The 13,033-nt window shown below is 30.0% G+C and overlaps 3 protein-coding genes across 4 annotated transcripts; 2 read left to right on the plus strand and 1 right to left on the minus strand.

The window, feature by feature from the left end:
- Positions 1-124: 124 nt before the first annotated feature.
- On the minus strand, positions 125-7,503 carry LOC138184005 (acyl-coenzyme A oxidase 1-like). The gene is made up of 12 exons (XM_069121630.1): positions 7,307-7,503; positions 6,643-6,796; positions 3,505-3,664; positions 3,057-3,225; positions 2,841-2,964; positions 2,640-2,759; positions 2,342-2,457; positions 2,019-2,188; positions 1,758-1,920; positions 1,346-1,689; positions 1,003-1,258; positions 125-884 (listed from the first exon to the last, which is right to left on the minus strand). Exons 2-12 carry the CDS (start codon positions 6,770-6,772, stop codon positions 624-626), a joined length of 2,013 nt encoding a protein of 670 aa, XP_068977731.1. The 5' UTR covers positions 6,773-6,796; positions 7,307-7,503; the 3' UTR covers positions 125-623.
- A 701-nt stretch (positions 7,504-8,204) lies between these two features.
- Positions 8,205-9,470, plus strand: RpL19 (ribosomal protein L19). Its single transcript, XM_069121348.1, has 4 exons — positions 8,205-8,286; positions 8,634-8,740; positions 8,819-8,982; positions 9,085-9,470. Exons 1-4 carry the CDS (start codon positions 8,282-8,284, stop codon positions 9,409-9,411), a joined length of 603 nt encoding a protein of 200 aa, XP_068977449.1. The 5' UTR covers positions 8,205-8,281; the 3' UTR covers positions 9,412-9,470.
- A 471-nt stretch (positions 9,471-9,941) lies between these two features.
- Positions 9,942-12,990, plus strand: eIF2Bdelta (eukaryotic translation initiation factor 2B subunit delta). Of its 2 annotated transcripts, none has more exons than XM_069121346.1 (7): positions 9,942-10,084; positions 10,545-10,667; positions 10,741-11,690; positions 11,772-11,899; positions 11,979-12,156; positions 12,236-12,416; positions 12,537-12,990. In XM_069121346.1, the coding sequence occupies exons 3-7, from the start codon at positions 10,782-10,784 to the stop codon at positions 12,743-12,745; spliced, it is 1,605 nt and encodes a 534-aa protein (XP_068977447.1). In that variant the 5' UTR covers positions 9,942-10,084; positions 10,545-10,667; positions 10,741-10,781; the 3' UTR covers positions 12,746-12,990. The 2 variants fall into 2 exon arrangements, with proteins under 2 accessions (XP_068977447.1, XP_068977448.1); XM_069121347.1 differs by having other exon boundaries at positions 10,545-10,604.
- The last annotated feature ends 43 nt before the right edge of the window (positions 12,991-13,033 follow it).

Genomic DNA, 13,033 nt, shown 5'->3' on the forward strand with positions numbered 1-13,033 from the left:
AAACAATAATACATGTATGTCACCACTTCTATTCCGTAAATAAATACTGTTCCATATCAAAACCTTTCAATTCTAAAATATAATTTTCTTTGAGGCGTTATAGGTTCAACAATAAAAATATACATTTTTCTAGTTCAAGATATTATTTTACTAATTGTAAAAACTGTATAGAAAATACCATTTCCCATAACATATTTAAGACATCTCATCTCAGAATGATCGCATATTTCCAGGAAGTTTTTTATAAATATAAAATCTCTATCAAACATTCATTCACAATTATTACAGGGATGCTTCTTTGTATAAATTACACATTTACAATGACAACGAATAGAAATGGTACAAAAATACGTTCGATCCTTCCTTTCTTGTTCAATATAAACTCTGAGTAAAATGGACAAGTGAGCACGTATATCTCTCTTCGATATCGCTCATATGATATGTTGCAGTTGTTACATCTTATAAATCAATACCCAACACACCATTCAATCGATTATTTAATAACAAATGAAAAATACGTCTTACGATAATAACTAAATGCAACATATACCAAACAATTCAATCACCGCAAAACAAATACGAAATAATAATTATGATTAAATATTTCCTTTAAAAAGATTACACTATAAATTACTCTTAAGAAATGGTTTTAAGTATTTTTCAAAAGATATGTTCACAGTTTCACGGTTCAGAGGACTCTTCATGGCTTCTTGAAACAATCGTTCATAAACATTACCATCGTAAGCACCCAAAGCCGAACAAAGAATATGGTCATCGAAATCGAAACCGTCAACGATTCCTACAGCATTTCGACGGATTGTCATCAGCAAATATTCCAAGCGTGAATGAAGTGTCTGCACATGCTCTTTCTGCATAGAAGAAAACTAAAAAAGAGAAAGAGATGAATCACTCCTGAATTCAAATTATCCTACAACATATAGTAATAAATTTTTTCTTCTTTCGTTCTCCTCCGTGATTAGTTTCGAAAAAATCAATACTCACCCGAAGAAAGTTACCAACGTTCCTCAAAGCCCAATATACGATATACAGTTCGCAGAGTTGAAACATTACTTGACGAAATTCTTCAGACTTCGAGTTTAACTGTTTGATAGCTTCTGCAAATGTTTTTACAATGAAGACTCGAGCGTGAGCTTCCGCACACTGAGCTAGTTCGATGCTCGTTTGGTTCCACGCCTCCTCCATCGGAACTCCATCACGTATTCTGCGATCCAAATGTTCTGCTGCTAAACGAATAGATCTACGAAATGATAAGAATATCGTAAACATTCTGATAAATATCTATGTAATTATTCAGCAATATTTAATGTATTCAGAAGCAGTATACCCTGCGGCTACGGCGTTATAAGCATCAATCAGACATTCCAAATCGTTACTCCAACGAAGATGTTTTACTCCTTTTGCTGCTTCGTTAAGATACTCTACAGATTCTGGCAATGGTTCACCATCCATAGCTTGTTTCCATGATTTTATGAGGTACCTAGCTGTTTGCAAAAGTAGGACTGTATTTTCCCCTTCGTAAGTACAGACTGCAGTGGCCAATCCGTAAAGTGCTGGCAGATTGCTGGCAGTCATGTATCCATGTCCACCACAAGATAACCGAAGCTGCTCTATTCCAGCTGCTGTATCTGCAGATACAACTGCTTTTAGGCAACATGACAAAGAATGCAACTGCAAAAGAAATTAATAGATCTAGAAATATGAAGAAAAGTATATTACTATAAAGGGTATAAACCAACCTCCGGTAGTTTTTCATAATCAGCCTGATGTAATTGACTTTGTACTGTATTATACATATCCCAAACCCAACTGGCAGTAACTTTTATTGCAAAACATGTGGCAATATGAGGGAAGATTTTGTATTGTTGCGTTACGTAATCGAGAATCTGTACCTCTGGTTGTCTAAAAAGAAAGAATAAAACAAATACTAATTTGGTATCAGCAGGAGAGAATTAATTTTAATCGAAAGAAACATTTCCAATGTTTTTAACACAACATACTCCGGATTTATTTGACCTTGACGTCTTACTACGCTGTATCGAACCGCAATAGTAACAGCTTTCATTAAATAGTGTAGGAGATCCTGCAGCAACATTACTCGAACAAACACCATCGTACCGTACGTTAACTTATCATTTGTAGATTTTACGTATGTTCCATCCTCTAGTACCTACAACAAGAAATGTAACTTTACAATTTGTTCTAATGATTATTACGATGTCTGAACAGTTCTGTTTATACAGATTACAGACATGATTTTCCTTTCAAGTTCACAATCACCACATGATATTGCACTTCTTACAGCACTTTTATGAAAATTTACCTTGGAATTCTTCATCAACATATTCTCCCGTGGTATCCTAAAGTCGTGAAATCCGAGAAACCCATTGTTAACGCCGTTCATCCCCAATTTTGTGCCAATTTCTCCAATTATAATGCCTAAGAATTACATACAGATTAAATTTACTGTTTGCTATATCTATTGTTCAGCAAATTATAAACAAGGAAGTTGTTTGATTTCATAATTGTTGTTTGATGATGTGAACAGTTTCTTCTCTTTTCTACACATTGCAATATAATATATAATTAATTACAAACGATTAAGACATTTATTTGTATACCCTTTAAAGGTTCGTGTGTCTCCACGTCTCTTAATTGTACAACAAATGGATGAATTCCCCTACATTCTCCCTGGGTGTATAATTGCGCAACGACTATTGCATGGTTTGCAGTGTGACCCACTGAAAATTTTAATTGTAAATAAATCATACTGTTTTAGTGAACAACATTATTATTATGTTAAACAATTACATTATACTTACGCCCGCCTGGCCACCATTTGTAGGAAGTCAAAGTTGGACTATTCAAAACAAACTCTTTCGTTTCCGGATCGTACGTTGCCGTAGTTTCCAAACCCCTGAGAAACGTTCCATGGCCTAGTTCAGTCTAAGGCAGAAGTGCAAGATTAAATTTACTTGAGAAACTTTTAGAATCTGTGACCATCTTGTTTAAAAAGAATGTTTTCCCTTACGTATTACCTGTGCATATGTTCCTATAACATCGCCAGCCCAAGCTCTGTTTATCCAATATGCTTGCTGTTCAGAATTTGCTTGTCCCAGAATAGAGGGTAGAAACATAGCATAATGCAGGACCAAAGGATTTCCACCTTCGAACAGTGCAGAGCCAAGTCTGGCTCCAAAGATATGTCTGCAAAGGTACTACATTGAGGATGTTTTTTTTTTCGCTATTGTATAACCAAGGAAGTCCTATTATCCTTTAACACTGAAAGAAAATATCTAAATGATATAGAAAGAAGCTAATTTAATCTTTAGTATAATTATCCCGTTATTCCATAACATTGAGAAATATGACATTGCATATTTCGTTTTATCTAACAATGTAGAATATTTCTTTCTTCACATAAGAAGTGTTGCAACTTTCTTGGTTATGTAACAGTTTCCTTGAGATGAACTTTAAAATGCTTACAAGAGAAGATCAATATCTTCTTTTCCTGAGCGTTGCAATTCTCTAACTTTGTGAAGAACATTGCAGGCAATTTGTAAAGAATCTTCATATATTTCTTTATGGCTCTTATATTTCATTGCTACATTTTCTTTTAATGCCAGATCATCCAAAAAATATTGTTCTGAAAATAAAAATTGTCATATATAAGCACATATAAAATAATGAAAAAGAAAATAGAAAAATGGAAACACTAATAGAATAAAATACAACAATTAAACACGTGTGCAATTTTTATTAGGGAACGTTATAAATGTATAAAATTTTTAACAATTACTATTATTCATTAACTGTTAATTTGCAGAATTAAATACAAGGAATATAGTAGATACGTATTCACGTTTAACATACATATGAAATGCAATGTAGTACATACTGCATAATGACTATGTTGTAAGTTGCAAATGCATACCAACTTGTATTGTATTATATTGTAACTTCGTTTAATGTTTAATATGTATGGATGCCTTCCAATATAGATAAAGATAAACTCAATATTTAAAGTCAATGTTTATGTCTTAGCAAATTTAGTAGTATTCTTAGTAGAAATATATGGACTATGTAAATTATTTTACAACAGAACTGATTTCTACTTTTATTGTGTAATAAATATATTTAAACAAATGTTATTGTGTCAGTGATACAGTAACAAAATAAGAAAATATTAAACGTAATGGGAAATAATGAAAAGTCAATCAATTTATAGATAATTAATAAATAATACATAGCAATAATTTACTGCTTAATTATTTATTCATTTAATAATTTATTGTTCATTAGTTGCTTACAATAATTTTGGTTTATAATAATTTAATTTCACATATAAATGATACATATCATAAGTTTATACATAAATAATTATGATAAAAATATTTTTAGATTATAACGTGCGGATTGATATGAAATTCAACTATACCGTTGACCACACGGTTGTTAGAATTTACATCATATATTAGAGTTCCAAATAAAATAAAATATTTGAGAACTGGTTTTTCACAACATTATCCAATAATTTAAAAAAAATTAGAATTGCGAAAAAAATAGCAGAAGTCGTTTTTTTATAACTTTCATATTTTAATCTGTAGTGAAAATGTAAACAATACGTTTTGTAAATTTGTGTCAGTTATATCCACGCTGGAAACTTCATTGGAATCGGTTGATGCAGGAACAAATGACAGGCATTGATAAGTGAAAAAAGGATATAGATGTATTACAGTTACACACCGGAAGTCGCGGAAAAATACGATTTGCATGACTTTTAACCGTTCGTAGATCATAGCAACGATTACCAATTTCAATGAAATTTTCAGCATATATATTCATATATAAATGACATAAATCTACAAAATTTATTTTTTAAATTTTTATTATAGACTCAGATAAAAGAGTTGTAAAAAGCGACGTTTACTGTTTTCATAATTTTCATAATAATAATAATGTAACCATAATTTCTTCAAAATTTTTTTACACATCATCTAATAAACAAATCCTTGTAACTCAGAAAAACTCAAGCCACGATCGGTCCTATTTTTAAAAAGTCATTGCGTTTTAGAGGATGTGCCAATAGTATTCGATACTGTAATTCTTTGATAAAATAAATTTTTTTCTTACATTTTCTGAGAAGCACATATCTTAAGAATAATTTCTCTAAATTTTATAAAAAAATCTATAAAATTATTTCTTTTACGTTCGGTGTTGCGTACGCGCAATATTGTACTTTTCTAAATTACTAATTAACTAAACGACAGAAGTATTTATATGTTCTGTGAAACTGATCTGAAGCTTTAGAACATGCTATCATATTTAAAAAAAAAAACCTACCAAATAAAGTGTAATTATATTACTGATACATTTAATAAAAACTAATTTTTCTCAAAGCCGAAAAAGACATTTGGATCCGATTATTTAATATTTTTTTCATCATTATTATTGTGACACAATTTCAATCTGTAATTTAGAAATTCGTACTTAAAACATTATAAATGTATTATTACAATACCATTAAATTATGAGAAGCATTATGAGATATTATGAGAAGCATTAAAGCACATAATATAAAGATCGTTTGTATGAAGAATTTTCATTACGAATTAGATGCAGTTGATTCTGATGATTAGTAGTGACTGAATTGTGTGAATTAGCAATAATTAATAGATCTGAATTCTGATTAACAGTAAAAAATGTAAATAATACATCTGTTTAACATGAATCAACCTGATAGATCAGTTATTTTAAAAAACAGAATAGATCACTTATTATCCCTAGAACATCATCTAGGGATTTTTCTATTAAGAATTCTCATCTATTTATTCTATCAACGAAACTGTTCAGTTTTCTCGCAAAAACCAATGCAGATTTTATATACTATCTGATATTACATAAATTTGATAAAGATATCAATAAATTTATTAGTGATAATATAAGAAAATTTTATCACTGATTATAGTTACAATTTACGTTCCATAACGAAATAATAGCATACAAATTCAAGATATTCCCAGAAATTTAATATTTTCACAATTTCTACATAATATATATGTATTTAATTACTTTTGATCTTCGAACATATATAAAAACTTTTTTGTATAATTTATAAATACAATAAAAATCTTTGAGCGGAAATGATACATTTAGTACATATGTACAAATTGTCAAAATATTTATAGAATGTGCTACCTTATCGCGAGGTATAGATAGTTATAGATTATAGGAATCGATTTATATCTCTAATCTGAAACGAACTTTGGAATGACTCAATTACCAACTTCGTTAACTAATAACATTCTTTCCATTTATTTTCAGTATTGGCCATCTCGATAATACTTTAAATTTCGAATGAGAAACGTTTCTTTCATTAGTAGAATTGATATCAATTACTATTTGGTGGAAAACTTACAGTAAATGTATAGATCAACAACGTTTCTAATGCGTACCTAATATATAATTATATTTCGATCTCGTTAAAAGCAAATATTAATTTTGCTAAAATAGGAAATATTAATTATGCTAGTTTTTAATAATTACGAAAAAGAAAGAAATCACTTTGTCATGTTTGATAATTTGTGTTAAACTAAGAAGATAAATAATTTAAACTGCGTATACCTTGATCACGGCGTTGTTTCGTCTTTTCTGGACTGCCATCGAAAAGATATGTAACTTCCACAGGGTCAAACGTACATCTACTTCGTTCATATTGTAGATCCTTGTTCATGTTCATTTTCTGCTGCTTCATGTTATAGAGATTACTTTATACCGTCTACAAATGTAAAAGTAAATGTCAGGTCGATCAACGCACTTATCTATCTTAATATTATCTGCTACTCAAATGCACGATTTTATATATAAATATACGATTATACGTCACAGTGATGAACTCAATGTCATTAACGGTAGTTATTCCCATTAAAATTTCTACTACAGTTGTATATTATATGTGTATGTAACAGCTTGGAACCTTTATATATAACTGATTCACCATCTTTCTCTATAATACGAGCCACGACATATATATGTTCATACGATGCAGCAAAATTGTAAATCGTAAAATAAATAATCAGTTACAGTACCGTCTGGCATTTTAAGACTAACCGTCCCTATGTAATAGCTTGTATTACTTTAAGATTTACTTTACAAGTAATTATTACAAGCAAAGTAATAATTACTTGTAATAACTTCTAACTAACAGTCTTTTATTTACAACTAGAAAAGCTTCATATCATTATTTTGAGAAATTATATATAAAATATTTTATACGTATACACAGTACCTTGATTTTGTATTACACATGATTTTGTACGGTCCTGGCCAAAGTACTAAGTCCTTATGTACCCTCATGTCTATCTGTTCCCACCAACTTCTGCATCTTATAAATGAAGCATGATTAATATTCGAACTTACTACTGCACTTGCGCTGTACTTGCAATCTTATCGATACGAAAACGGTACCCACATTCGACATAACAACATAAAAAGGATATAACCTATTCTATATCACATCTTTGCTTATTGACCAGCCCTCTTATTGGCGGGAAATTATAATTTCGAATATGTCTCGATCATATATCAGGTCATATGTCAGGACCCCTTTACACAATTGAACTAATATTATTACTGAAAATTTTTCAAGTAAGAAATTACAAGTTATCAGACTGAAAAAGAGGAGGCAAAAATATAACAACAACGCTTTATATTCAATATATTCCAACGTGTTTTAGAAGTAAGTTAGATTGGAAACATATTTCATTGAATATTTACGTCATAATGCCTTAACTTAATTTGTCGCATTTTATTGATATTATTTAATAATCTGAGCGATATGTTTTACATATTATATAAATGTAGACATTCCTCTATAAAATAGTGTTTGAATTTTTGCATTTCATGTATTCATTTCGAAATTATCATCATTTGAAGTTAGAATTCCAATTCACCTTTCGGGGCCCCATCAACTTCAGCTTTGATACACATTACAAATTACAAATCAGGTTATTATCTTAGTTACCATAAAATAAAAGAAATACATGCATATATTAAAAAATATTTTTCACTATGAAAAAAATGATAAATGACGCTTTTTTAATTTGGACTATTTTCATAATCACCGATACAATAGTACTGAATTTATAAAATTATTCAAAATAATATTGTCCTTCTCTATTACTTCCGCTTAATGTCGATACGTAGGAAACGTTGATTCCGCCATCTTGTAATTCTTTGCTGAAGGGAACTTGTACACTTCGTTATGAGGTACGGACCGTCCAGAAATTTATAACTACATTTTAACAATATTCACTCAAATTTAATTCGTATTATTTACAACATCAATAGAAAGATCTGTATTAACTAGTATTTAATTGAAATTATTATATTTTACACATTTTATATTGAATAGTTTGTTGACGACTGACCACATGGTTTCTTGATTGAGATTTGTGTATTTTAGGTGTATAATTTCATGTCTAGAAAATTACAATTAAATTGTAGTAATTGTTGTGTATATAAATCATATCAGAATGACGTTTTAAAGCGATAAAAACTGTATTTAATATTAATAATTGGTTGTCACAACATAACCTCACTTTTTGATGTTTCAGTTCGTTAAAACTGCAGAAGAGGCTTGCAGCCTCTGTTATGCGATGTGGTAAAAAGAAAGTCTGGTTAGATCCCAATGAAATTAACGAAATTGCAAATACAAATTCTCGTACGTTCTTCTGTGAAAATTAAATTCTGACTTCAATCGATGTATATAAGTTTTTATTTGCTTATTTTTCTTCTTAAGGGCAAAGCATTAGGAAGCTGATTAAGGACGGTCTTATTATTAAGAAACCTGTTGCTGTTCATTCGAGAGCTCGAGTTCGCAAAAATACAGAAGCTAGACGTAAAGGGCGTCATTGTGGTTTTGGTAAAAGGAAAGGTACAGCAAATGCTCGTACACCTCAAAAGGTAAATATAAATTTTCATAATTATCCTTTGGAAAATCATTTCTTCGTTACATACATAAATTATAATAGTGTACTAAAAATAAATTATATTATTTCTTTGCAGGATCTTTGGATCCAAAGAATGAGAGTTCTTCGTAGACTCCTAAAGAAATATCGTGAAACAAAAAAGATTGATAGACATCTCTATCATTCCTTGTACATGAAGGCTAAGGGTAACGTGTTCAAGAATAAAAGAGTTTTAATGGAATTCATCCATAAAAAGAAGGCTGAGAAAGCGAGAGCAGAGATGCTTTCGGATCAAGCAGAGGCGCGTCGTACCAAAGTTAGGGAAGCGCGTAAACGCAGAGCAGAACGTATTGCTACAAAGAAACAAGAATTACTGCAGTCATACCAGCGTGAAGATGAAGCCGCAGCAGCGCAAAAAAAGTGATCTAACAATTTTACAGATTGTTGTATAAATAAAATCTAAAAAACATTTACTTCTTTTAATCCAATTGCTGGTTACCATTTTTATTCTTTGTAAGGATGTGAGATACATGTATAATTTGCATATATAATACATGCATAAAGATAAATTCATATAACATTACATTTTACTCAATAATAGTGGAACGATTTTTTAAGTAATTATTAATATCATTATTATTTATTTTAATTATTCCAATTGTTCATCATAATAACCTGAAGTGGGATATTAGTCGTGTTTTGAATATTTAGTTTTTGTTTGATATGTTTTTTAATTTTATATTTTAATGAAATTTTTTACATTAAGAATCACATTTCCTTCAAATAAACGTTTATTTACTGCTAATATATTTATAAAAGAAACTATCAATTATATATGTAGTTCAAATTTATATATCGAAATCTGAATATTTATTTAATATTTCTATAAATTTAGTTTCCGTAAAAATTATAGCATAAACTAAGGATTTGTTTTTAAAGTTAATATATAATTGTGTCTGCAGATGGAAGCACTATTTCCTAAAGCCATAGGATATAGCGAAAGTATCGAGTATATAACCAAAATTTGACTAAAAGTTAAGAAACACTATTCTTTCAACGACGCACGCTTTTAAGAAATATATGTTACAATATAAAAGGTATTTATGTCAAATATCGAATATTCAAATGAAGAATTATTTTATTCTGATGTCCATTAAAAATAAAGCACTCGCAATAGGTTAGGAACATGAAATTAAGGCGTACGAAATAATAAAATTTTGAAATAAAAAAGATAATAAAATATCGTTTGCCAAAGTAAATAACTTTTTTGCAAAATTGTATGTATGCTGCACCCGTATGAAGCAATTTATATATTCTAATAAATAGGCTTATTCAATAATAAATATTATTTCGTAATACATTTTAAGTAATGTAAATTGTACAACGAATCGTCATGTCTATATTTAAAAAGTAATATAAGAGATATATTTAATATTTTGTATTGCATGATTAATTATTTGATGATAATTATTTTAATAAATGAATAAATATTTCCAAGGAAAAATGATATTTTAATCAATAGTTTGTGGTTTTTTAAAGTTGAATTATTGTTTACAGCTGTATACTCCTCATGTCTTACTGAGAACTGATACAGTGATGATGGAGCAAGAGGAACATGTCCGTAAATATTTATATGTTTCAACTTAGTACAAGAATTTCTAATTCCTTTCTTTTCATATTGTACGATTATTTTCCTATGTAACTGAGGAGATTATTAATTCAAATTCATGAAATTGATGAAATTTGTTTGCAGAGGATATTGAATTTGAGAGATCAGCAGTTACATCAATCAAAATGACCAACAAAAAAGGAACTGTTCCAGAAAAATCAAGAGAGGAAATAAAAGCAGAACGCGAAGCAAAGAAAGCTGCTAAAGCTAATGCTAAGGCAAAGGCTAAATCGACTAAAACGTCAAACAAAGACCCTTCAGATAATAATAAACCTATCCCTTCCAATAGTACTAAGATTAAAAAAAGCAATAGTATACCAGAAACTGTAACTAACAAAAATATTGAATCTCCTAATGAAGTACTAGTACCGGTACCAGAACCAGCACCAGTACCAGTAATCAGTAAGATCCCAAATACATGTGAAAAAAATGAGAAAATAGTACCAGAAAGCAGTAGTGAAGGGAAGAGCAAAGCGGTATTACGAGCTGAAAGAAGAGCAAAGCAAGAAGCACAAAGAGCAGCCAAACAACAAATTTTATCAGAAAAAAGTAAAGTTAGAAGTAAGGAAGAAGATAATAATAATAATAGTAATAAACCTGTAACACACACTACCAGTGTGACAGATATAGTGAAAAAAGTATCAACACAAAAAAAAATCATTCAAAAAATTAACACTCATGAAATAAATCTGTTCAAACATTTATATCACGAAAGAGAACAGGCCATTGCTGATATATCCTTTGTCAATTCGAATATACACCCAGCAATAATTAGATTAGGTACGCAATATGCAAGCAAAGTAATTGTAGGCAGCAACGCAAGATGCGTTGCTCTTTTAGCTGCTGTTAAACAACTTATTCAGGACTTTGAAAGACCACCACAGGCTGACTTTATCCGAGGTTTCGAAGCAAATTTGCAAGAATCTGTAGCCTACTTGCATCATTGTAGGCCATTGGCTGTTTCAATGCAGAATGCATTAAGGCACTTAAAATGGCAAATGGCACAGTTTCCCTCTTCATTGTCTGATGAGGATGTGAGTAATTTTATATACATTTTCGTTTGATATATGTTTGATGATATTTTTGGAATGAAATAAAAATGTCGTATGTTTTAGGCAAAAAATAAATTAAGTAATGCAATAGATACTTATATACGGGAGCAAATAGAGCTTGCCGATAAGGCAATATCGATAACTATACAAACTAAAATATCCAATGGAGATGTTATCTTAACTTATGGCTAGTGAGTTCTTATTTTGAAGACATCTTAGAAAGCCTCTGTATATTTTCAACATTTGCAATAAAATTTATATTGTTTACAGTTCATCTTTGATACATAAAATATTGTTAGACGCGCACACTGCGGGTAAAGAGTTTCGTGTTATTGTCGTGGATGGAAGACCATGGTTAGAAGGGAAAGAACAACTTAGGCGTTTAGCGAAACATGAAATTGAATGCTCTTACATTTTAATTAATGCTTTAAGTTACGTGATGCCTGAAGTAAGCAGAACTGAAAGATGATTTTTATATTACTTAAATACTTTTTAAGATTATTGACAATAATAAGACTACTGAATAGGTGAGCAAAGTGTTTCTTGGTGCTCATGCGATATTAGCGAATGGTGCGGTAATGTCGAGGGTTGGTACCGCTCAGGTTGCCTTAATGGCCAGAGCGTTTAATATTCCAGTGTTAGTCGCTTGCGAAACTCATAAGTCTTGCGAACGCGTACAGACAGATTCTATTGTCTATAATGAATTAGGTAAGCAGAGGACTTTATGCTTGTTTTTATATCGCCAATTTATTTATTCATAATTATTCTATATTAATATAATGTATGTATATATTTTTATTTTTTTCTCTATTGGTGATTCATTCATAGGAAATGCAGATGAGCTAGTACAAGATTATGGAAATGGTGCGCAAAAATCATTATTAACGAACTGGAGAACAAGAAAGTCGTTGAATCTTTTAAATATTATGTACGATGTTACACCAGCTAATTTAGTGACAGCTGTTGTTACAGAATTAGCTATTCTACCATGCACTAGTGTTCCTGTGATTTTACGTATTAAGCCATCGGAGATATAAATTTTACTATGCCTCGATTATTTCACATAGCGTTCAAATATCAATATAAAACGTGTAATTACCGCGTTCTCTATACCTGTGTATATAAATTTGTTTTTAGTCGAATTTTCAAAATTGTAACACTTCAAGAACAGGGAAATATACACTGCGATCTGCTTTTTTACTCATGCCTTTAAAGGAATTATTTTACATACTATTATTGTATATTATGTTGTATACCTTAAAATAAATTTCTGAAACCTTAATTATGTAATTATATTTTGTTAGTATATTTCTGTGCTATTAGAA

Source organism: Bombus flavifrons, chromosome 10 (assembly GCF_040668555.2).
Source record: "Bombus flavifrons isolate JBK064 chromosome 10, iyBomFlav1_principal, whole genome shotgun sequence".
Lineage (NCBI taxonomy): Eukaryota > Metazoa > Arthropoda > Insecta > Hymenoptera > Apidae > Bombus > Bombus flavifrons.